This window comes from Rhea pennata, chromosome 3 (assembly GCF_028389875.1).
Source record: "Rhea pennata isolate bPtePen1 chromosome 3, bPtePen1.pri, whole genome shotgun sequence".
NCBI lineage: Eukaryota > Metazoa > Chordata > Aves > Rheiformes > Rheidae > Rhea > Rhea pennata.
In genome coordinates, this window is record NC_084665.1 from 32,520,984 (window position 1) to 32,547,819 (window position 26,836).

Here is a 26,836-nt window from a genome sequence, read left to right on the forward strand (position 1 = left end):
TGAATAGCTGCATAGTTAAACTAAACCATATTTAACTAAATTCCTGAGGCAGTCTCTTCATAAATACTAAAAATTTTCTACCTTTCAATAAGGTATTTTAGTGGATTGCTGAAAGGAATGAAAGCATAAACAAGTTGCGAACATCAAATTTTTTAAAAAGTTGTGGTTGTGGTCCTTTTTGTCTCTTGTGTTATGGATGCTTTCCCATAGCACATGTTCAAATCTGTAAAATGTTAAGCTGGACAAAGAAGACCAAGGCTAAACAAAAAAGTTAAACAAAATTCAAAAAAGATATGGGACTTTCTTACCACAATGTTGTTCTAATATTCCTAGTTAGAGGCAAGAGCTTGTTTTCACTTTGTATTTGTTCTGTTCTAAGGACCATGAAAGCCCAGTAAGTTCTAGGTCCCGGACAGTGGCTAGTTACAGTTACTCTAGTCACACAAGGATTTTCCCCATCCTAGGAGATTCCGAGGAGGAGAGAAAGAGCCTGTTTTGTTCAGTCATTCAAAGAGAGCAGAGTCAAAGCAACATTGTAGGCCTTCTGCTGTATTCCTTTTTATTCCTTACTTTTAAATGCAGCATTTTTGCTACTATTTGTATTGATGTAGTGCCTAGAAACTGATTTTTCCTCATAGTTAGGAGTGGAGCAGAGACCTGAACATATTATAGACACAGAAAAGACTACCCATGTGACCTAAGAAGCAGCTCCTAGATGATCTTCACCTTTCTTCAGGAGAAAAAAGAAAATGCCTGAATGTTTTCTTATTCATCTGAGATAATGTGACTTCTAATCTAACATACAAATTCTCTTCCCCTCTGAATTGCCTGATGAGAAAAATTTTATATGATTTTTCTTCTTTTCTTTTTTTAAGAAAAATGGTTATGTACTTTTCTGTTTACCTTTCTCGTGCCCACAAAGAACATATCACTTCTTAGAAATGCACTAATATTTTCTACTTTTCTTCAACATATCTAATGAGCTAGGTATGCTCTACCACTTAATTAAGGCTTAGTCTATAGCATATAGCATTTTCAACATACAAGGTAGAGTCAGCAGTCAAATAGTAGCTTCACAATCGGCTTCGGGCAGGCTGACTGTACTGCTGCCAGAAAAGGCAGTACTGCTCCCTCTCACACTTCCCCTGAGTCCTGGCTGCATGTTTCTTCCACCTGGCCCCTGCACAGTAAGTTGGATCAGTTTGCTGATACGAACTGTGGAAAAAAAATAGTTGAATTAGGAAGGCCCATGAGCAATAAAGGTAATGTAAGAGAAATAATGGGAAAATGGCATCACCATGGTTTTACGTCAGCTTAAGCTACCAGTAATAGTGCACCTTTGTGGTACTTTCATGTGTTGGACACAGCAAAGAGATGCTGGTTAGTTATCAGTTTTTATTGGAAATAAACCATGATTTATTTAAAGATTAATTTCTGCAAATGCTGCTCATATATTTCTTTCTCTTTCCTCCTCCTTCAGACTTTGTATCTATGCTTATGATCTAGTCTCTGCTTAGATGAGAACTTTTCAAGAAAATCTAGAATACCATGGAAAGTGGCATTAATGACTCAGTAAGTTGCACTTTCACCTCTGATTCAGTGCTTCAACAAGGTGGTGAATTTGTAATGCCATCCTTCCTGAAGGATGTCTGCCTGAAAATAAAAATGCTTATGATAGCTATAACCTTTTAGGGAACTTATGGCACATACTTACTGGAAGAGAGGGTTGAAGCCAGTGCAGTGGTGAAATTCTAATTTGTGTACTTTTATTTATTCCAAACCTCTGAAACATAACTGGATGCAAGATTCTTCATTTCTCGTGCAAAGGTACACACAGTGTTGCTCTTACACATCTAAATATTGTGAAAACTCCACTGAAATTCTGGGTGGTTATGTTCCTTTTGTGTAATGTCCAATGTATTTCAGGATGTTAAATGTGAAAGTTCCTCTGTAAACTTGATACAGCAGTGCTATGCACAATTTGAAAAGCTCGTATATAATCATCTTTTCCATCTATCGAGTGTTGGGAGCAGAATTTTAAATTCTTATTATTCTCAATGAATGCTTATTCATAAGACACAAGATCAATGAATAGGTTATATGTTTTGTACTATTCTCTCAAAGCTAAACAGAATTTTTCACGTAACTTAAGAGTAGACTGTTGGATAGCAAATTACATTAGATTTTCCAAGTTAATGTTTTCAAATTACATCAAAGTAGTAAATGATTTTACAAAATGTTTTATATAACAATTCTGAAAGCCAATGTGACAGTTTTTCTCATTAACATATTTAGCCTAGTTTTGGAGTAACATTAGCTTTTTCATCACTTCTAGGATATTATGGATATTCTTTGTGGCACCATCAATAAGCCAAGAATTTATAGGGTTTCTTAATCATGCAGATTACTCATCATTGCCTGCTCATAGCAGAAGCCTAAAATGCTCATTAAAATTTTCTGATGTGAAACATTCAGTAGGCTTGTATAGTTGCAAAATTAAATGGCAAAAGAATAGCATTACATTAGAAAAATATAATTCTTTTCTTAAATACCTGTTTTGGTGAAAGTGAAATGTCCAGGTGTATGTATAGATCAGTACTCCAAATTTGTTTAATATGAAGAATAAAAATAGGCTGTTGGAGTGGTGAATTGTTCTGAAAGGGCTGGCAATCATGCTTGAAATTTAATGGTTTTTGTTGTTGTTTACAAAGAGCTACAGGAACTTGCCGCATGTTCTTGCCTAATCTGTTAGCCTATTTTTAAAATTGACTAATTACAAATCACTGTTCCAGCTTGATCCGTTGCCCTTTGCTTTGTACCTTTTCATCAAAACAATAAAAAAGGTCATCTTCCCGTCTTCAACAAGCTGTTTGATTCCCACAGGCAGTTGTTATATCGTGCTGCTTTAAACACTGAGGTCCAGATTCTCGTCTCACTGAGCTTGTTTTTTCATCGGTATAATTATGTTGCTTTCATTGGAGTTGCACATTGATGCCAGCATAACTGAGAGAAGAATCAAGTCATGGTTTAGTTGCTGTTAAAACAAGAATATGTGTGGTTGAATATGCCACCTGAAAATGCATATGAACTCAAAGAGCGGCACTATTAGCAGGTGTCTTCTGAAATGCTGCAATTGCTAATCATTATCTAAAAATATATTAGCTTCTTGTGGAAACAAATTCTATTTAGAATAGGCTATAATCTCCTAAAAACACCCTGAAGAAGAAAAATGAATTGAGACTTGATACCATTTTTCTTACTGTAGAATTTAAATGAGAAGGCATTGTAACCTGTTGGCTTGAGCTGATCTCTATTTTTGGTTTTGTCACTGACTTCTTGGCTGACCTGAGGCACAGAAAGGCAAAATGACTTGCCTAAGTTTCACACCTACAAAACAGGAATAACGATGCTGTTCTGCTTTTTAAAGTGTAGTGAGATTCATGTATGAAATGAATTACACGTGAGCTGCTTTTACTGTTTCTTACCAAGGCTGGTAATAAACTATAATTGAAAATAACAGGAAATAACTATTCTTTACTGAATAGGCAATTCTTTACAATTTTAGAAGTAGGCATATAGTACCCTGGCATTGACTGAGTAGGAGCTTCCTCATCTGAGTTTCGTAGCCTTCATTCTCGGCTCCATAGCCATCACTATTTTGCCTTCTAATGGCACAGGAACTGGTGAAAATAGCAATAAATTATAGATGTTACTGTTAATAAACAATACTTATCTGCACTCGTTACACCTTGTTACTTGAAACCTTACAGTTATTCACTGTTATAAACAACCTGCCAGATGCTAGTACAGGGAACAGATTTACCTTAGTGACCCTTTCCACATTATATAAGGCACTGAATATAATTTTTTTTAAGCTGATATGTTTTTATTTAAAATGGTGTAAACATTTCCCAACAGATTGTTTCTGGCTCTACCTCTCTGGAAACTAAGTTAGTGCCATTAGCTGTGGACATGAGCCTTCTGGGTTTCTCTGTGGTCACCCACACAAAATAGGCCTGCTGCCTAAATACCTTATGCTCAAGTTCTACCCTCACATGGAAAACCAGGCTGCAGAATTAGTGAACAGCCCTACTTAGAGTTTGCACCCCAACTTGCATATCTCCAGAATCAGTAACTACTGAACACGCAGTGATCTGCAACAACTCCCATAAAGCAACAATCTTAATTTCTGGAGGTTCAGCACTGGTTTGGTTCCACTAGTTTTGTTTCAGGTTTTCTCAATTTTACAGTAACCCTAAATCTTGGGTTTGGTGGATACTGAAATTGAAAATTAGTAGGGAGAAGTACTTGCTTTTTCCTGAAAATTTTCAATTAATGTAGATATCAAAAATGATGTTATTCTATTAACTACGTAATTACTCTGCAGACAGGAATGTGCTCCAAAAGTTGCAGTACACACACATTTTGCATATCCTTTTCAAAAGCACTCTGTACTGAATCACTAGTGCAGAAGTTTGCCTGATGAACCTTTCTTCAGAATTGGAGGGCTGCGAACTGTGAACCTATTCTAAGATTTATTGGCAAAATAATGCTATGAAATGACAGACAGGAGCTGAAGGTAAAGTCTTCCACATTAGGACAGATTCCTTTGCATTCTTGCAAACTCCGCTTTTCTCACTGTCCCTTTTCTTCCTATCAACTTTTGGAAGCCTCTCTAGGCTAGTTGTCAGTTGACTGAATGGGTTGCTATTACGTGATAGGAGGTCTCCCTTCCACAAGGGTCATAAGCCTGTAGCCGAAGAAATGAAAGAAACTGTTTTTAAACCTTTGCTTGGAATGCATTGCTCAAGGAAGTAGAAATTTTGGTAATTCTTGAGTTGTAAAGACATTTTTGAGTCACATATTTTTAACAGAAATGGCAAAAAGAAGCTAGCCTTTTGCATTCAGAGAAATTCTTCCACGTACTCTCCGTGATGTGTTTTCTTTCTTCTAAATTTTGCTGGAAATACCAAAACATCTGGTAGGGTTAGCAAAAATTACAGTTTTGTTTTGTTTTGTTTTCCAAAATGTAAGTGAAATCAGACTCTCTTGAATACAGATGATGGGTCTGCACTTGCATTAGTGCATCTAGTTCTGGGCACCCATCCTCAGAAAGATGTAAATGTAATTGGAGTGAGTTCAGAGAACAGCAAAATGTTAAGAAGTTACAAAGTTTGATTTATGAGAGAAAAAAATAGAAAAAGTTAAATATGTACAGTGTGTCTGAGTGACAGCAGAGGAGAGGAAGGTTTTGATAATGATCTACAATTTCTGATGGGTGTGAACGCTAACCAGATGAAAAATTACTTAGGATGGTTCAAGGAGGTATAATTAGATGTAATTAAATTAAATAAACAATATGTAAACTTGAGCTGAATGTTACAGAAAAAAAATGTAAGCAGTGAGACCTATAGATCTATTGTTTATCTGTCTTGTGTTAGCACTGGGGAATCCCAGGCAAGAGATCAAGTGCTCCTTTTCCTGTAGGAATGTGAAACACAAAAGAAATAGAATCCCTCTCTTAAGTAATGAATGAGAAGCTTGACTGTGTGGCATATAAGGAATAAACTTAAACTGGTAACATGTAAAGCTGAGACGCTAAAAGGTCTTTTTTGTTGTTTTTGCTGGCTATTGGACCATTTAGGTTTGTAAGAGTATAACTTATTTTGAAGATGCTTGCTATTTTACTCGCTAATATATGTAAATATTGTTTTAAATTGGAATAGCTTTACCACTCGATTGCCAAGAGCTGGAGAAACCATCCTTGGACATAAGTTTTTCATTGGTTTTGGTGGGAAAGGAGCCAATCAGTGTGTCCAGTCTGCTCGACTTGGGGCCAAGACCTCGCTGATCTGCAAGGTAATCACTGACTTGCTCTTGGATTACAGCTGAACAGTTCATGCAAGTTTCAGTAAAACTTTAGATGATTTCAGAAAAGTTGGGTTTTTTTCTTAATCCCTCTTTTACTCCATTTTCCTGATTTCAGCTATAAATTTAAGCATGAAATGTGGCCAGGACGCTGTTTTTACAGTATTAAGAACACTGCCAGAACCGAAGAATAGCTGGCTAGAGATGTGCCAGAAGTTGCATGTAATCAAAGATTGCAAAACTTAGATTGACGTACCATGGAAAGGAGAATTAGGGAAAGTTTGAGATGTTAAAAATTCAAGTGAACTTGGTTAGCCCCTGCTTTTTATGATGTTCAGTTTTACAACTATTGAGGCTTAATTGATGGCATTCAGTTTGCAATGTGGTATAGTCAAACTGAAATTTACTCTGTAAAAGATTGTAAATCAAACACTGACAAGATGGTTATAAATTTGGGAAGGAGAGTAAAGTCTTGTTTTTCAAGGGTTAAATAATTGTCTAGTTACTTGAGATTGGGATGAGATGTTCACAGCAAATTGTATCACCTTTGCTTGCTATGGGATTTCTTCCCCCTCTTCCAAAACATCTTCCATGCAGCAATTCCTAAGACTTGTTCTTGAACTGAGTGGACTGTCAGTCTGATTCAGTTTTGCAAATGCTGTATTGTTAAAATGCTTTTCTTTGATTTTTGCAATTAAACATTATGGTTTTGAGTGATCATTACTAAGATTAAGATAAGATTTTCTTTCTCTGTAGCCTTATTATCTGTCCCATGATAACTGTAGACAAAACTTCACGTTGACTGGCCACACTTTGTTACTGCCATAGCTGGGGGAAGATGCTTTGTTGGATCATTGTTGTTTGTCTGGATAGTTTTGAAAAGTACTGGAAACATGCCAAGAAATCATTCCTTACTGATTTTCCAGTCTGATATTTAGCCTAAAAAAGGTAGCTATAAAACTAAATTATACCTGCGAGCATTTCTGTAGGTCATTATCACTAGTTGTTCTGCAGTGCTCTTCTGAGGATATTTGTGCTCCTGTGAGTGATTTGTATTTGTTCATCTTTGTGTTCAAGAGTAATCAGATTCAAGCACAGGATGAATTGGCAATGAATTCTCTGCTAACATTTCTTGCTAAATGTTAAGTGTTTTATTTCCCCTGAAAGTGTGAATTTTGTCTTATTTTTTAATGGTCTTGACTATGCTCAGTCAGTGAAACGTTTCTGGAAACATTTGCATTCTTAATAAAATTTCATAGTTGGTATTACTGCTAGTGGCTTTACAAAACCATATTTATGCTCTTTTAATAAAACTTAGTCCTATTTATTTCTTTCTCTTGTATATTTATTGGTGAAGAGAAACAGCAGAGAATCCCAGTTTCCTGTTATATCTATAAATTTTAGCATTTTATATTTTTTATTAAAAAGTTAATATTTACATTTGAAATAAAAAGTGCCCTTTATAGCTTCACAAAATGGTCTCACCTCAGGGCACTACAGTCATATTTGCGTAGGCCAATGGGATATTATGAAATCTGTCATTGAATATGACGAGCAACAGTCAGGGAATAACAAGCCATTACAATGAAATTATTTTCACTTTAACAAGTCATTTTAAGGATTCAGGTTCTTAAAGCCAAATTCCTTGCCCCTGCCTTGTGCTCAGTACACATTTTTGTTTTGGTCATAATTCTCAACATGTTTTATCAAGTAAAGGTGGAGCAATTGCTTGTATCAGATGAAGTTCTGGGACTGGAGTCAGTATTAATATCAGAGCAATGTTCCACTGGAGGATGGCATCCTTTTATGAGATTTGCAATGTAGACAGAGAATCTCCTCCATAAAAGTAAACCTAGACATCTCAGATCAAGTGCAAAAGCATCTTTCAGACCTCAGAGCTTTGAAACACAGAAGAAATCCAACGACTGTTGGTTGAGTGTTTTGTTGGAAAGGGAGTTTTAGAATGGGTTACAGTTATGACTAGAGTTGCCATAGATTGCTGCGGATTTTAATTTAAAATCCAAATACTGCATTTGGCTTGTAGAAGTGACAAACGTCATGTTACTTCTGTCTGAATATCTTTGGAAATGGCTGATGTTAGTCTGGATTACCAGTATGTATCACAGTATCAGTCTTAAATTCCCTTCTTCAGTTTGCGCAGTGCGCTAAAATAACACACTGATGGATTAGTTGCCACTTCAGAAAGACAAGAAAGACAAAGATTCAGAGAAATGTAGAAGATTATGGTCAGGCAACTAAAGGACCTGAGAAATTAAATGAATAGCTTATGATCATACAAGAACTCTGTGGCAGTACTGAAAAATGTACAACGGTCTTTGAAAGGTCCCAGCTCCCCGAGCTAATTTTTTTTTGTAGTAGCCATTATAAAAAAAAATCTTTTAAACTTCCTAGATTAAGCTGTTGGGAGGAAGCCATCTGAAAGAAGCTGTATGTGCCGAAAAGAAAGCCTTGTTGTACTTCTGGCAAACAATATGAGATGATCCTTGCTGAGCATTGATGTCACCGGCCTGATGCTGGACATGCTAAATTTTACTTGAGCCCCAGCTGCATCTGATTCCCACTCAGAAAAGGAGTGCTGTGTTACTATATTACATAGTCAGCTATTTTCCTTCTATAGTTCCAAATGGTCAAAGGTACACAGATATTCTGTAAGCCAAATTTAAGAAAAAGCACTGTAAGCCTGAATGCTTACTTCATTTTAAGAACGTAGCTATATCTAAGATGCAGTTCAGAGTATCACAGGTATCTTCAAAAATTTGGTTCTTTTGTATTACTGTCTTATACTTGTGTTTAGTGCCTGTTTCATTTCCTAAGCAAGGAAAGAAGTAAACACTCTCAAAAAATTTTTATAGAAAACAGATGAAGCAAAAATGGTCAACCAGTACGTGTTTTCATTATAATCAATTTTCAGGTACAGACTGAGTTTGATTCTCTAAACTGCTAGAATTTTAGCTGTCATATCCATCAGCTTTCCTAGCTACTCATAGAAAACATGATAAGAAGTGGGGAAAACCCAAGCTGAGGAATACTTCTGTAATTCCACTAATTCTAATTTGCAAACTATGTGACGATAATCCTTGTACAAACTGCTGCTGTTCTTAAGATCTTAAGAAAAAAGAAATGCTATTTCAGCACATAATATGTTCTGTGGTCAGCAGACTAAGACATTTATTTTTCCATTTATCCAATATTCCATCTAGCAGGGTATGAGAAAAAGGAGAGAATATTTAAAACAATGTTATATAATTTGACATGGTCAGTAAACGTGCCTTTAATCTAAAATGAGTCTGATGCCCAATGCTCTGTCTTCCTTGAGGGCAAAGCCTGAGTGGAAAGATAAGCCCTTCAAATGCACTAGGATTAACTGGGATGGATGCTGATGAACCAACATGGAAAAAACTTTCCAGAGGAGAAGGACCTCCACAGAGACCCCTCCAAGGGCTTCCCTGCAGCACTGAAATGTCTCGCTATGAGCAGAAATACCACAGCTGATCTCAGTTGTTATGACAGTTGAACAATAAGGGATGCCTGTCTGTCAGCTATGTAGGACCCAGACTTGAAGGAAGTTATGTTTCGGTTCAGCTTTTGGAAGATGGTTATGAAATATTTTCCTGCTGAAATAACTGAACAAATGCTGAGATTTGTTGTAGCTGAAGCTTTGTAGGAGCCTGGGGAGGGAGAAGACAAACCCATCTGCTGAAATCCATTCCAGTAGCACAACTGCTAGTTTGCAAAGGTGTGCATAGCTCAGGTCTGAAATTGCAGACGGCTGCAGTCATCCAGCCAAAAGCTACCAGAAGTTGCAGCTTCTTGCAACCTGTCTGCCCTGTCTGGAAAGCTGGGAGTGGTCGAAGATGCACAAATACTCTAATGTGCAAACAGTGGCATATTTACTGACCAAAGTAAATGGTTTTTTTTCACTTACTAGTGGAACAGTCCATCTGATTAGGCTACTTTTGATTTAATCTGCTGCTGTCCTTTTGTAAAAGACTTGGGCCATCCCTATTAGTGCTTTAGATAATTCCCTTATATATGTTGTAGGAAATGAAGTACACTTCAAAACATGGTTGTGCAATAGGATAAGTGGAGGGAAAGGGTGTCAGTCTGTGACGCTTTGTATTTTGGAATTCTGAATTGTAGGGTTTGATTTTTATGATCGTTAGTTAGTACTCAGACCTTCTCAAAGCTTTCTGACAGTAAGCAATAGAGGCAGCTTTCTGTACTTCCTAGTTGCTCAAATGCAGATTTAGCTGTTTAATGCCATTTTATGAGAAGATGGATTATTAGGGCTCTTCATGTAACTCCTTGCTCATCTAGACTGTGACCAGGATCTTGATTTAACTACTTCTCTGAGAGATGACTCCTTTTCTTTTGCAAAAATACTTGCTGTAATATTGGTCAGACTTTGATAGTATTCAGATACACAGCTTGCACTTGGAAGTGAAAGCACAAAATATACATGCTAAAACTGGTGAATTAAAAACTATACTTAATGTTATTTTAACATTAAACAAGTTGTACCATTTTTTCTCCATATACCTCTTCTAATTTTTTTGGCTTTCATAATGTAACAAAGACAAATGTTTATTACTCTGAATAAACAGCAAGCAGAATTCTGTTCAGCGAAAATGATTAGTGGAGCTGAAATTACAAGCTTTTTAACTTGCTGTTAGAAAAACAATAGAGCATAGCTTGACTCTCATAACTCTTCTTAGCCTGATATTGTTGGATAAAATGAACAAAAACTGTTGGATTATAAATAGTATATTTAGTACTGAGAAATTATAGAAATCAGCAGTGCCATGTTTATAGTCACTTTCTAGAGCATAACCACAGTTTGATATTTTTTGCACTGCGGAGACTTAAAGCTAGCAAATTCAAAAAATGGGCTTCAATTAAGAAGGACACTGAAGTTGCGATTAATGCTTTCAATTTGAAACTGAATAATGGTCCAGAAGTACAAGATTCAGTAAACTTCCAGATTTTACAGTCCCCAGAAAGCTTCAAAGTCAAAGAAACAAATGGTCATAAGGGAATGAAACTGTTGAATATAGGGATATTGGTGGAGGGGAGAGATTTTGCAAAACAGGAGGAGAGATCTGCAGAATACTATTACAATAAATAAGGTAAAATACTGCAAAATAAACAGTGCTGTATTCTAATTACATCATAACATTCTGCTGACTGAAGCGGATCTATCTGTCTTACTTTTTTTGTACAGAAGATCCATCTTTTTTTCTCTTTTGTGTAGGTTGGGAAGGATTCCTTTGGCAATGATTATGTTGAAAATTTGAAGAAGAATGGTATATCTACAGGTAAAATTTTGTTTTTAAAGAAGTCTTTTGAAATTTGAAAATTCAATTTGAAAATTTGAATTTTCTCATGTGGAAAAGCTGGTTTAAAAGTTTCCATACCGGCCAGTTGTGCCTGTATTGTAGTTGGGACAATACTTTTTGAAATTGTTTATGTCAATAAGCCTCAAGAGAGAATTTTCTTAAACCAAACCATGTGATATGTTTTACCATTCAAAACTTTGAATAATTGCTTTGACAGTTGTGGCAGGAATGAATGAGTATAGCTAAGAATAAGGGAACTTATGAAGTCAGCTGTACCACTGAAGAAAGAAAATAAAATCTAATGTCATTACCTCTGAATCTCAGATTATTATGTTATTGCAAGTCACCTGAAGATAGTGCATTTGTGCAGGTATTTATGGAGGCATTAATGATGATAGTGCATGGTGAGAAATTGAAAAATCTGGCTTTATTGTCCCTTCTCTATTTTTGAGTGAGAGGGAAGGGATAGAGCAAAAATGTATTTGTTTGCTCTATATTTCACCTTTATTTTGTGAAATGACATGTGCAATCATTTTATAGACTGCAGCCAATCTTTGTTAACACACATGGACACAAAAATCAATGTTAAAAGGCTTTCAGAAAATGGGGAAAATAAACATTTACAGTATTCTGTTACTCTGGTATATTTTTAACCTTGATTTTGTCTTGTGTAAATGTATTATTGTATATTGTATTATTATTATAAATGTATTATTAAATACATAATCACATTTTTGTCTACAAGACCCCTGACACCTTCAACGTGGATAGGATGGACAGATGCAATCACTAAATAGAAGTTTGATATTCTGTTTATCTTTTCTGTTTAATATGAAGCCACAACCTTCATTTACTCTGCATTATTCAAATCCTGCTTTGAAGACAGAACTATCAGTAATTTTTGGTCTTTTTTAGTATGCTTCTCAGTATAGTATCTGAATATTTCACAAATGTATATAAAGATTTATTCACTGCACAACTTTCAACTTATACAACAAACACGACAAGGCTATCTTAAAAAATACTGTCTGTTAGTGTGCAGTTCTAATTCTCTCCAGACCAGACCTGCTTTGTGAATAAAGCAGTAATCGTTGAGTAGTGAAATAGTCCTTGATCATGTAATTAAAACTATCAAAGTGCATAGCACTTAATGAAAATGAAAATTCCGCACGCAACCTTAAGTCTCATATTTTCTGATTTAAATGATTGACCTTGCAATCTTAACATGAATTTTAAATAGTCTTTATGGCAGCAAAGGAAAATGAAGGAAAAAAATCCCTTTAGAAATTCCATCATATTGCACTTCACTAATACCCACATAGATCAACTGAAGGATTGGAACACTCAGATCCAAGGTAAAGACTTCTTCTGGTTGAATTAAAAAATATTTCAGAATGATATTAGATTGTCACCTGCTACGTTGGTATGTCTTGGAAGCAGATGGGATATTATCCTGGCAAGGCTGGTCTGGAATCCCAAGTTGCATTCCACGATTTGGAGGCAAGGGTGATTCTGTGTGCATAGACCCTTTCACCCCTACCCAGGCTGATCTCATTGTTTTCTTTAACTTCATCCTAGTTCCGTCTCATTTCAGTCCCTGTTTTTTCATCCCTATCTAATCCTTATCTAGCCAATCCCTGTTATTACACAGAAGGATACTGGGTACACGATGAAAAACCTTGCCATAATGCCAGGCCTATCCATTTCCCCTTCATACCCTGGATCGTTTGCATATAGTTTCTTTATATTACTCTCTTGTTCCCTTACAGACCACCTTATCCCCCACACACACCTTTTTCCTATTTGCTAACATTGTATTCTGCAGGAAGAGGATTGAAAGCGCGGAAGTCACAAGCTCTCTGCTTTCAGTCTCAGTTTGTAGGCCTAGTACATGGTATAAAGAAGCTGTAATTGCATGGAGAGTTCTGCTCTGTCCTTGTCATATACTCTAGCAAATCTGAGTAAGTGTGATGTTCATTTTTATTCAGTCTTGTTCAAGTTGGAGCAGATTTTTAAACTGGGCACAAAAGGTACATCTTTGTGAAAAAAGAAAAGCCAGCCCTTGCCCAGGTTTATGGACTAAAATGTTAGAACACCAGAGCTTCTTAAAGAAAAGGTCACCAGAATTTATTTCAACTGAAGCAGTAGATTTTTTTCTTATATCATTTTTGGCAAAAACTGAACTTTTTTGATAGTTTTGTACTACAGTTCTCCCTATCATGGAATGTTTTGGACTGCTGGTTAGTATTTGACAAATTGACTGACAGCTGAAAACAGGTCCTCATAGAAGTAAGTACTGAACACCCTCTACAATAGACAAAGCTCCCAGCCTCACTTCTAATTTATCTGAATAAATAATCCAAAGCTCACCACTGCCTTCATAGCATATTTTAATATTCCTGATGAAATGCAAATTGACAGAGAATTAAATGCTCTATTGTTTTAATGTTTTACTTTTCTCCAGCCTTGAGTCTATTGTTTCTTTGGATAAAAGAAATACTTACATGTAGGAGTAGAATGCCTGAGAAAGCTATATAAATAATATGCCTTCTCTGAAGCAGAGATGTAGCCAAATTAAAGAATGTTGGACTTGCATTTCTGTTTTGTGGGTGTAAATTAACACTTTTTGTTGTTGTTAGCTTCTCTGGCATTGTTGCACATGAAAGAGTAATTAGCATTTTTAAATTGCTGGAGGTTATGGGTTCATTTTAGATTTAATTCAATTAAAGTGAATCACATGCTATTGGCTGAAAGTAATGTATTGAACTAATGCATGCTGTAACTTTTCCCTTTCTTAGCATTTGTAGGTCAGACTACAGATGCTGCTACTGGAACTGCTTCAATAGTTGTCAACAGTGAAGGTACATATTTCTACTCTGAATTGTCTTCTTGGTTCTGCCTCTACAGCCATAAAAGAAACCTTTGCTTTGTCATTTTTAATTGTGGAATTTTTTTATATCTTTCATCTTTTCCATAATGTTATTCCGACTCTGTTGCATTTCCTTTCTGGAATGAGATGTTAACTGTACTGCCTAAAAGGTTAAGCAGAGTCAGACCTTTAGATTAGCAATGAGATGGCCATAATTCCATAAGCTAGTTGATCCATCTAGTTGTACATCAGTCAGTACCCAGTGTTTCAGAAGGTTAAAGCTCTCCTTTTTCAGCACAATTTACCTAGCTCTTCTATTGTGAGGAAAGGGTTTGCCTCATGAGCACACCAGGTGAGTCATTATGTTCAGAATCAGGAAATGTAGCTGTCATTAGTATAAATTTTTATGTTATTCTTATAATAGCACCACAATTCTTCATGAAGTTACATCTGCAGTAATGCATACTCAGTGAAGTGACACACTTGTTCTGTGTTAATTTTCTGTAGCCTCTGCCTTTGCTCTCATAGAGGAAGATAAAAAAGAGGATTTGCTCGTTTTCATATTGTTCTTCAAAACTGCTAAATTATCCCCTTCTGAAAACTTTCTGTATCTTTTCCTCAAGCAAGTTCTGTCCTTATTTGGAGAGCTCTTAGGGGAAGTGCTTGTATCTAGATTGAAATTTAGAGCTCAGGACCAATTATGTTTATGCAAACATAACAAATTAAGCATGATTGAATTAGTTCACTTTTGGTACAGCTAAGAATCTTTATTAGAGCAGTTACCGCAGCTCAGCTGACGTATCAGCTTAATAAGTTCCTGTGACACTTTGTGGTTCATCTGGGCTACAGCCCAAGATTGGAATGGGAACATGACTGCTTCACTCCAGGAGCAAACCTAGGAAGGAACTATGACTAGAGACAAGTCTACACAAGAACATTCAGGAAAACTAAGCAAATTAGTTGGAGATCTGAGTTTAATTTTCTATAGCTGAAATTAATCAAAGCCTTATATAACAGCTCTAATTCAGAAATAAAGTAACTGATACGTTGAATAAACTGGATACCTGCCTGTCACTTCCTCCTCCTTCTCTTGGTTTGGGTCAGCAAGTAAATTACTTCAGCAGCTCTTGAGAACTTCTCTCTTATACCACCATCACATGTAGTCACTACTTTGCATTTTAAGCAGGAGGGACTGAGAAAATTCCAGCAGCGTGTGCTCCCAGGCCTTCCAGTACAGTAGCCATGTTTTGAGTTAGGTTTGCAGTCCAGAATAGTTAAAAAAGAAGCAGAGTCTTACTGCTTCCTAATTCACATATGCATGGCCAGCTAAGATAAACTCAGTGTATAATTTAATGGACAGAAGATGATCTGTTGAAATTATAACACCATGAGTTGTTCTGCAGGATAAGGAGCAAAGCCATCTTGAGGATCCTAAACTTTTATAAGCACTAGGAAACAGAAACTGATTATCCAGTGCCAAAAGGTTAACAGTCAACTATCTTACATATTGATGTCAATGTTAATGGTCTCAATAGTCTTATGATGCACACAGTGAAAGCAGTAATACACAATGGCATGTACTCTTGTTTCTTTTGGAAACTGAAAAATCTTAAATTAAGCTACTGCATCTAAAACTGGCCTACCATTTCATTTAAAATCCGCTACAAAAGCAAACTTGGTCAGAACTACGCTGTAAAGCAAACAGATGCACAGAATTGGTAATGGTTCTCGTTGTTACTTCTATCTGAAACCATCTGGTGCCTGAATTGAGTAAATTGCAATAAAATAGCAGTACTTGTGTGCTTTGCTGTTGCAAGAGACACTATTTTTTCCTTGTAGAAACCTGGCTGATTTGACCTAAACAGGTTTTACAGCACGTAAAGAGCTTGTCTACACATGCATGTTTTACCACAATAGTTGTGCTGCCGTGGTAGAAGCACCACAACACGCAGTGCAGATGCTGGTGTAAAGCAGCTTCTGCTAGTTCAGATTATAGCTAGAACGGAAGCATTTGAAGGGGGAGGGGGTTGTTTTGTGTTAAAGATAACAATAGACGAATAAAAAAACATAGATATCATCTCTTTAATTTGCCAAGTTTTAATTACTATATTCTCATGCAGCTAACCTGCACTTCATAGTGATGAACTGGGAAAAATACCAGCTCCAGTAAATTGACTAAAATCGCAGGCAGAGGTGAGAGAGGTACAGGGAGCAGACTATGATGGAGAAATGAAAGGAAAGGAAAAGGTGACTATGAGAGAGCAGAGTCAGAGAAGGGTCTGAAGTAAACTTTTTCCTCATCTTACCTGTGCCTGTTTAGCTGGCCCAACTGCTGAATTTCTGGGAAGATTTATACAGATTACTGAATTGCACAGGTATAAGTCATCCATTATTTTAATTGGCAAAGAGGTAGATGTTTGAAAATTATCTGGTACATTTGATATTCCCAAAGCTGCATTATATTCTGCAACAATGCAGTGTAATTTTAATAAAAGATAGAGAAGTTAAACCCCTGCTTTAAATGCAGAATGGTGGAGAGATATTTGCAAGTGAAAAAGTGCAATCCAAAGGTGCTGCAGAAGTTCCTTTTGGGCTGGGCTCAGAAATCTGTGTTTCTCTGTAGCTATATGTTCCTTCTAGCAGTTCTCTTTCATGTTACTGCCTCTTCAGGTACAGTCAACTAAACATAAACTTCAGCTTACCAGGACCCTGCACATGAATCTTTACTTCCCTCCGTAAGGTGACTGGCTGGAACATACCTCTGCTTTTCTGAACACGTCGCATCTTTGAGAGGCATTATTCCACTTTGAACCCCAGCATTTGTTGTCGCCCCTTTCAGCTTGCCTTTCTTCCAATAACTCTGTCCCTTACCACACCATTAGCTAATGATATGTTATTGGTGTTACTGGATAGTAAGAAGTCGGTAAAATGATGTGTGTTGTGCTTTTACATACACACATACAGAATAAAGAAACTTTTTTTTCTGAATAAATTTTTACATAATAACCTGTGAGGTTTTTGGCAGCTTTGTGTGTATGTGGTACTGACTGTTGACAGAGCCATTACACTGGCAGTTTTGAACCTGTCTGGCAACTTCCATGTTCATAGCAAAAATACAGTGAAGGGACAACAGAAATTGCCATGTCATGATTAACATGCATTGACAGAACAGATTTGGGGCTCTTGCTTATTATAATCCAGCTCACCTACAAGAACACTGCGAGACAACCGTTGCTTGAGATAGGCATTGTGCTAACTTGAAGATAAAGTTATTAACCATTTCAGGAGAACTGAACAGGCATTATTTTGTAAGTGAATATACCTTCAATATTAAAGCACTAATACTGTAAAAGCTTTCAAAATACATATTTAGATAAGGCTAAATAAACAAGTCAAACAGAATACATGTGCCAGCTTGATTGAATTACACTTTCCATAGAGTCAAGCTTTGTTTTGAACCATCAAGGCTATGAAAAAAAAAATACCTGAATTTATATAAGATTTTTATATATTGACATTCATCATGAACTTTAGTATTTTCTGTAAAAGACTATTCAGTGCTTGTACCAAGCCATTGCATAGAGGTTTTGATACTATGACACACCCAAAACTTGCCCTTGTGCTCCTGAACTGTGTGACTTGGCAGTAAATGTCTTTCTTGTAACATTCTTTTATAGTCACAGATATCATCTTTTTTTCCTGTGAATTATTATGCAGAAGCTCTGCAGCTATTATTGCTTTGTTTGAGATATTGGTGAGTTCTGCGCATTAATGGCTTTTAGTTTTTAGAAAGTAAAGCAAAGATTATTGTACTGAGATGTTTATTGGCACTTCTCATCTGGTGGCATCTATAAAAATGAGTTTTCCATCTTTCTTAGAAGTGACACTAACAGGTTTAGAAGCCTAATTGAGAACAGAATTTACATATTCAGCATTCATGCTGTTTTGGATGAACCCAGTCCCCATCTGGTGTAAGCTTTCATAGGTTTATCAACTTCATTTAGCTGTTCTAGCTTATGCCAGCTGTGAATGTGGCCCTTAATACTTAGCTGATGTCTGCAAAACTTACTATTGTGTAGCTGCACACAATAAAACTAAGAAAAGATATTTTAGAATAACTGTAACACAGTAAATTCATTTTCCTCATTCTTGGTGTGGGAAAAATTTTGTTTCACTTAACCTGTTTCATAGTCTAGTGTGCACTTCAAGGCTTCATTTCTTGTTAATAGAGATAGATAGTCACCTCCAGACAACAGTTTATCTCCTCAAACAGATATCTAAGATAAGCAAGATGAAAAAACCTCTGACAGTACTTGTTTCTCTCAATTGACTGTTGAAGGAACCTAGAAAACTAATTTCTAGAAATCAGTTTTCCTAGAATTTTATAGAATGTAGATTCTTTTTGAAAACTTTAAAAATTAGTTGATATTTGGCGGGATGAATCCCACCTCTGTTTACCATTTGTTTTTAATTCTGTTATTCCTGGTGCTGAGTTCCCATCTGATTTCCCTAGAAAAATAATTGCTTTCAGCAAAATGGTTGCCAGTGATACAAAATTCTGATATTAGTTTTAAGTACTTTGGGTCAGATTCTGCTTTCATGCACGCTAATATAAATTTATGGTGACTGTTGTCATTCACAGTTGGTGTGGAGTATGTAGCTAAGAACAGAACATGGCTTTTTCTGTACATTTTAGGTCAAATCAGACTGGATTGTTTTATGGAAGTAGTAATGCGTTTCTCTGGCAGGTACAGTTGGTTTGAAAGTGGACCATAAATCTCTGACCTTTTGTAGTTAGAAATACAGTCTTCTGACTGTGATCCAGTGCAATACTGTTTACTTTGAATTTGCACATATAGGTTTAAGCAAACAGCCTTCCTTATTGCCTTGGGCCATTAACTCTAAAGCCTAATAATAATATACATGTCAGTACAGCTAAATAGTTCAGCAAGATAATGCAGCAAGACATGTAAATAGAGTATGACATTCTAGATAGCGCAGAGTCCAAGCTGAAATGAAATATATTTTTGTTCCACCAATTCCCTGTGTTTTACAGCTTTTACGTGCTAGACCCTATCGGCTTAAGGAATATATGGTTGGGAAAATAAGTGCAGTTTGGCTTTGAAAGCGTCCTAAGTAGGATTCAGGTATCTTGACAGTATTTACTTGTTGCAGAAAGTATTTTCCTTTTTTTTTAATCCAAGATGCCCATCACTGTCTGTTGAAAAGCAGGGCGTTGGCCTTAAATGCTGAGGTTTAGGTTTTCAAATGCAGCTGTTCTGTACCAAACCATTGACAGCAGAATTGCTTTAGAAAGCTTGGGCCCCTCCCTCTGAGATCATTATATTATTCTTTCCATTGTCCTGCTTGCTTTTCAGAACATATTTAAGGAGACAAGCTTTGCACGTTGCTTATTCAAAGACTTTGAAGTCTCATTCAAGAAAAAAAGTGCATTTAAAAACATAAATATTTATTTACAGAGTAATTCAATTCATTACAGAATTGGTAGCTTTTAATGATTGGCAGTCATTAAAGGAATCTTCAGCGGGGGCGGGCTGAGACTGTAAATCAAGGAACAACTGACTTATTGAATTTAATACCTTAGTGATTAATAATAAATTTTAATTTGTAGGCACCCATGCCTGAAGGTCTCTAGGTGTTGTAACAGAGATTAAAAAAAAAGAATGAAAGAAACAAAGAAACAGCAATAAAAGAAGGAAACTTGCATGTCTGAAGAAAAGCAAAAGAATATTTGGAACCTACATAAATGAATCTCTTCACCTAGCTGTAAAACAAACTACTAGAATGATAAGAAGCTTAGAAATGCTGTGAGATATTGCCATGCTTGTGCTATGTAGCATGCCTTTGCTTAGAAATTTCCATTGACCAGCTTTAAGTTCAAAAGAATCAGCCACCCAGCTTCTTTATTCATTTCTGATAAGGTGTTTCTTAGACATAGTCATTAGCTTTCTGGTTTTAATTGACAAGCTGATTTCTGATTTTCATGATAGTTAGGGTCTCTAACATGACTTGTCTTAGGTAAATGGAGCAAGCCTGCTTCTCTGTAATTTTAAGGACATGCATAATTTTCATAGGTCTGTTTCATGTTCTCTGCTCTGGGATGGGAAAATAAAAATTTTGATTGCATTTTGGGCATCTGAACGCAGCAATCACATTGATGCACTTCTTTTCAAGTGCTAAATAAATACTTCAGGAAAATGCAGATATCAGGCTTAGATCTCAACTGTGATTAGTGTAGTACTTCTGTAGGGTTAAATGAAAACACCAAAATAAGACTCTGGAAAACCCAAGTGTGAGTTATCCTGAAGGCATATGTACTGCACTAGAGGTGAAGCATAGCATTCATTAATCCTTTAATCTTTTTGATTATCTTCTGAAGTATTTGGGTATTTGAAATGCCAGCAATGTGGAAGTATTTTTTTGGAAAGTAAATTGAAGTATTTGTCTGAAAGATATTGAAGAAAAGCAAGGAATTGTTTTACTTACTTTAATGCAAAAGGTTAATGTAAAATCACAGTATCCTCTCTTTAGGACAGAATGTTATCGTTATAGTCCCAGGAGCCAATCTACTTTTAAGTTGTGAAGACCTGAAGAGGGCTGCTGACGTCATCTGTAAAGCCAAAGTGGTTGTTTGCCAGCTAGAAATAACGCCTGCTGTTTCTCTTGAAGCTCTGAAAATGGCACATGCCAGTGGAGGTAATTTAACATAAGCCATTCAGTGTCCCTCATTTGTGTTGCATCAAAAATGTTCTTTATTGTGCTTTCTATGCTAAGATCGTGTGGTCTAGTCTGATTTCTATAATACTAGTTTTATTCACAAATGAAACAATAATGAATGAATGAAGAAATTCATACTGCATTACAGAAATTGAGTTCAGTTCTAAAATTGTCAGTGGTTACCTTAAATGAAATAAATCCTTATAATCTCCCCATGTATGTCTCGTGCTGCTTTTGCTCTTTTGGTCATGTTGGACTAAATACAGGGTTATGTCTTTAGGTTAGGAACTATTGCCCTGACCCTGGTTTTATTCCAGTGCAGAACAAGTATAATGAATACAAGTCAGTAAAGTTCCACACACAGTAAAGTGAATGAAATTACCTCAAAAATGACTTTTGTCCCTCTTCACTCAGTATAGCATTAAGTGTGAGTGTGGTTTCCTGTACAGAAGTTAACATCCTTGAAGTAAAAAAAAAAAATGCTTTTTCTCTTTAGTCTTTAGAATTCTTACAGTGTGACTTGGCATGCTGCCATTAAATAGGTAAAATTGTGAGCTGTGCAATTATTTATAATTGTTACTGTACTTTTAAATGTAAGCCGCTGTTCCTTCAGTGTAGCAGTCCACTGCCATACACCTGGATAAAAGTTGACATTTTGCTGGAGTTGGGTGAGGTTTCATTACTGCCATGACGCTTTGTTGTTTAAATGTCTGTAATGGTTTCACTTAATCAAGCTCAACTACCACAGTGTTTGAACAATAATAAGTAAATAGCTAGGCCAGTGAGGCATCTCTGTGAGATGAAAAATATGTTGTTTGCATCTATCCAGAAGATAAGGCTGGGAGGAGGCAGTGCGTAGTGTGGTCAGTCAGGGAGGGAACTGGGATTGGAACTAACTGGTTCTTCACAGCTGGACCCAGGCTTGCCCAAGTAGATGGTGGCACCTGGGGACTGTTGGCTCTTGGTCCTCATTCTGCACTAAGGACTGTTGTGCACCTGTTGTGATCACTAGGCTTGAGTGAACAAATTCAAATGTAGCACAACTTCATGCATCTTTTCCACATATTTTATGCTAATTTAAGCAACTGTTAGATGCAAGCCTGGGAGAAAGTGGCTCCGAAGTTGTGGTAGTAGTCATGCACAATATAAACAGAACTGTGTGCATGAGGAAAATTATTTTGGCCTCTGTTTGAAATGTCATGTCAAAACTGGGTTCATGCAAATACAAATATAAATTTAAAACTTTAATGAGGAAGTATCTGGGATGCTTAAATGGAGAAGGGAGGAGGAGAAGGAAGTTTACTGTATTTTTTCTTTTCCTGTGTGAAAATGGCTGAAAGTTTTCTTAATCTAGTAGTTAATGGAATGTTACTAAATCATGAGTCAAAATTTTTGAATTATGTTGTTACTACTCTTTTATAGTCCCTTTATGCTGACAAGATGCCAGCTGATGATGGAAGAAAAAGTGTGGATTTTTTTTTAAGTAAAAATTTAAAAAGTCGAAACCTGATATACTGAATAGACTTGCAAGCATTTAGGAACTGTAGACGGCACGAGGTACTGAGAAGACATTGTAGTAACTGTGGACCATTTATAGTTCTGCACTGTCAACCTGCTATCACTCTGTAGCTTTCCTATCAGGAAAGGTTTAGTTGTTTCTGCTTTAAAACAATAGGCTACACATGTTCAAATGCCACATACAGTCAAATCCAAGTAAACGGCTCAGTTTGTAGCACTGTAAAATTTATCCTTTGCCAACTGTAAATTGTTAATGCAGCTTCTCTTCATTTAGCCTGCAGTACCCTCATGTATAATGCAGTACTGTATATTGGGAAGTGCACTAGACTATTTTTGTTTAACAGATGCACACCCAGATGCCTCAAACCTCTGTCTCAAGTTTTGTTGCTTGTTCTTCTCCATTCTTACTCAAAAAATAAATAATAAGATGGAGAAAGAATGTGCACAGGCAGGCAAGAGCCCTTTTCTCTTCAGTGAACATCGCTTAGATCTGTAAGCTGGAGAGGGCCAGCTCATGTTTTGACATCCTTTCATTGTGGCACTGATTATTGGAGATCTTTCGACAGTCTTCAGGAGAAGGAAGGAAAAAAGGGTTGTGAATAATTACATTAAATGGGTATAAATTGCAATGGAAATAGGACTGGAAAATTCTAGGTTTTTCTTACTGGCCATGTACTTTGAAACTGCTGTTGCTTCCAAGAAGGGGTGCTGTTGCTTCCAAGAAGGAGACCACTTCATTGATGGGCAAAATGTTATTACGTATTAAAGTCTGTAATGCAGTTTTGGGGCTTCTGTAATGACAGCCTCTATAAAAAAACAGGCTAATAATGTCCAGCCTATTAATATTGTAGTAAAGAATGAAAGCATATCATAACCAGGGCTGGAAGCAGCCTCAGTTACTAACATTGCATGTCGCTTCCCAGTGGAAGATCTATTTTTCAGATGCGGTAACTTTTTAATCTTGGGCTGCAGTTTTCGGTACCAGCTGTATGTCTGTGATTAAATTATTTGTAAAATTTCTGCCAAAACTGCTCAAGTATTGTGGCTACAGAAACAAGGCTATGCAAAAGTACTCCCCCATTTAAAGGATATATACTGGCAATATAAAACTTATTTAAAACTGGATAGCAAGGGAGATTTCTTCTAAAAACATATCTTTACAATGGTATGGAAAACTGCCTAATTTTAACTGTATTACATGCCTTGTGAAAAATTACCACCTTTCAAACAGACTTAATAAAGAATTTTTAGAGCTTTGTAGCTGACTTCGCCTGAGAGTCTGTCCACACAGGGGAATGTTCCAGTTAGGCAACATGACTTTCAATATAGCTCCTAAATCTGGGTTTAAGCAGTTTATTTCTTTTAGGCTGTTAACCATCTTCGGTAGGCTGAGGAAATGCAGAGGAGAAGCTTGCTTGCTTTAAATACAAAAGAGATAAAGCTGGTCAAGAATCGTTGGAGAGAAATAAGATTTCAGACAAAGGAATTGTAAGAGGAATTTGCTTGATTTTCGGGGTGGCAGAGAAAGAAGAAAGAAACTGAAAGGGGAACTAATGTGGAACAGAATATAGGGTGTGTTGAAGAGAGAGTGGAGGTGAGGTCTAGAAGACTGGCACTGTGGCTTTCTGGATGTGGGAAGAAGGAAGCATAGGAGAGGAGGGGACAAGAAAAAATGTGATGAAGGTTGAATGAAAGAGCTTACTATTACGTAGTGCTTATGCAAGGATGCATAAAGAAGAGAAACTGAGTGAGCAGAATGGATCTTGGCAGATGAAGAGAAAGAAGTCGGGCAGAACAGATTTTGTCATTCTTAAGGGGAGCAAGCTGATTAAGTTGTTCACAAGCCCCGCTGTTCTTCAGAGCCTGAACAGGAATCTTAAGGTTCCTCAGTCTCCCTGCTGCTCAGCTTATGCTAAATATGGGGGCAAACTAATGGGAATATCTTCTACTCCTGTTACTGATGAGTCTGTGTTACTAAAAACCCAAGCTGGAACAATTCCAGTGCTATTACTGACTCATATATATGGCAGTCTGATCCTGCATGAAAGAGTGTGTTTTTCAATATGTGCTGTTTCTTTGTTTTACCTAGAAAAGAATACCTAAAAGATTTGTGCTGAAAAAACTTTATTAGGGTTGCAGTTCAAAAATAGGAAATGCAAGAGTTAAAGCTTGCTTGTGAAAATTTAATTTGTCTCCTTTCTGCATATATATTATGTTAGTCTTTAATTATATGATCACATGCTGTTTTTCAGTGGTATGTGATCATATAATTAATGAGTATGTTATAATACATACTGTATTGTAATAGCATAAGACAGCCAAATTAAGATTTCACTGGAAATGCTAATTCTGGCATTTTTTGACTTTTGCATGAGCGTTTTTATCGCTTTATTAATAATATTTTTAATGACACAGGTAGAGAGGAATGATAAAGTTGTGCATTCACAGGCTAAAATTTTCGAAGAAGGTTAATCGTAAAGGTCATCACCTAAAATCCTCTGTACACAGATTTCACAAGTCACTGAGAATCTTTCTCTTCAGAGAATTAAGTGGGATGCAGAAGTGTTCAGGGTGCCTGAATATTACATAGCTTAGGAATTTAACTGTATCTTTAGGACTGAAATTGGAAGATTTGGACCCTTACTATAAGGATTACTTCTAATACAAGAAAGTGTGCTTTATATAAAAAGATGGTCTTGTGGTTAAGACACAAGTATTAATCATAAAATTGGCAAAGTGAGAAACCAAATCTGCAGACTTCCTGTGTTAACAGTGAGTAAGTCACTTATACTATCCTTAAGACAAACCTTCTCTGCTGTTACACAGGACCTCAGGCTAGGATTTCAAGTTGGGTTAACTAACACATTCTACCACATTTTAAGTTAAGGTTTATCTCTGCCAGATAACATATTAAAAATATACAGTGCATTGTCTCCACTGTATTTTTACAATGTGACAGTTTGAACGTTAGGTAATGCATTCAAAAGAACCTTTTAACCCTTGTCTAAACATGTCCTTCAGTACTCTATGCCCCTGTTTCTTTATGTATAGAAGGCAGATAATCATACATACTCTACTCAGAAAAAAATCTAAAACGAAATCAGTTCTTGTAAAAGCTATTAAAATTCTGGAAGAAATATCATAAATTAATTATTGTCTAAATTGCATTATTGTCTATATCTTTATTCTTTTTTTATTTAATAATTTCTTGATTATTTCCTTTTTTATTACTCTTCTGTCATGTTCCCATCATGACAGGTGACTGCACATTCATTTGAAGGGAACTTTAATATAATAAAACTTTTATCATCTCTATAAACTGTAGACAGAAAATGCGAGACATCTGTACGTTAGTAAGAAACATTGGGAGATGTGAATGCAATAAGAACTTGGAAGATATTAAACATAAATACAGAAAATTTGATGTTCCAGATTGTGGTTTATGAATCTGAAATACCAGAGATTTAGACTTCCCTTTTCCTTTTTTTTCAGTAAAGACTTTATTTAATCCAGCTCCAGCCATTGCTGACCTAGATCCACAATTTTATACCCAATCCGACATCTTCTGCTGCAATGAAACTGAGGTAATGATCACATGTCATGTTAAAGTCTTAAGCAGTAAAATTTAAGCATGATTCTGTTCTCAGCAAGGGGAACAGGAAAACTGAGCCATGTTCCTTTTACATAGGACTTACAGAGGTGGCAAGTTTGATCCATGGCGTAATGAGTGGAGTTTTCTGGAACTCTAGATTACACTTGAAATTAGATTAATAGCTTCTTAAGAGAAAGTTGTGTCCAGCCTTCCTTGCAAGTAGAAGAGTAAAACAAATCCATTGAAGAACAGTTTTAAAATGTTAGCACTGAGTAGTGGTAAATATTAAGATAGATCCTTGTCCTTTTTCTGTGGTCCCTTGAAATGATTAGCAGGAATGTGCTAGCCATAGTGTTCTGACAGTTTTAAACTGGCTTGCTGGGAGGTGATGCATGCATGCTGCACTTGATGGTAAATAGTAGCTTCATATACCTCTTCCTGTCTGATCTTTTTTCAGTAAATCTCTCTTTTGCTAGTCCTTCAACTGTATGTTTCCATTTTTGTTCTTTGTCTCCCTCTCTAATTCAAATGTATTACTTCTCCCAAAGCAAATAATTTTTTTTGTCACAAGAGACAAATTAAGCCTTGTCTCATAAGGCCTTTGTTTAAATTTTCAATTTATTAGCATTATGCATGCTGTGATCCTTCCCCTCACTCTCTCTTTATATAAACAGGAATGCGTGAGAGTAACTTAGTGGACAGAAGCCATGCCCTGAACGTAGTTCAAGTTATCTCCCACAAACATGCTTTCCACAATGAACATGATACCTTGGGGAAGGGAGGAGGAAAAGGAGCTAAGAGAAAAGCATGGCCCTGCTTATTGTAGGATTTTTCATTTTATGACAATGTCTATCATTTGCCAGAATAGCCTCCTTTGAAATTTCTGTTAAAATC

General features: G+C 36.3%; 1 protein-coding gene across 3 annotated transcripts in view; it reads left to right on the forward strand.

Moving 5' to 3' along the window:
• The window catches only part of RBKS (ribokinase), a 69,065-nt gene that overhangs the window by 12,867 nt on the left and 29,362 nt on the right, over window positions 1-26,836 (forward strand). For 2 of the 3 annotated variants that reach the window (XM_062571947.1, XM_062571948.1), the window contains exons 2-6: window positions 5,727-5,859; window positions 11,141-11,204; window positions 14,024-14,086; window positions 20,647-20,811; window positions 25,843-25,934. In XM_062571947.1, coding sequence (XP_062427931.1) covers window positions 5,727-5,859; window positions 11,141-11,204; window positions 14,024-14,086; window positions 20,647-20,811; window positions 25,843-25,934 — 517 coding nt within the window. Of the gene's footprint in view, window positions 1-1,480; window positions 1,573-5,726; window positions 5,860-11,140; window positions 11,205-14,023; window positions 14,087-20,646; window positions 20,812-25,842; window positions 25,935-26,836 lie in introns of those variants that run through there. The other variant, XM_062571949.1, reaches the window with a different exon arrangement.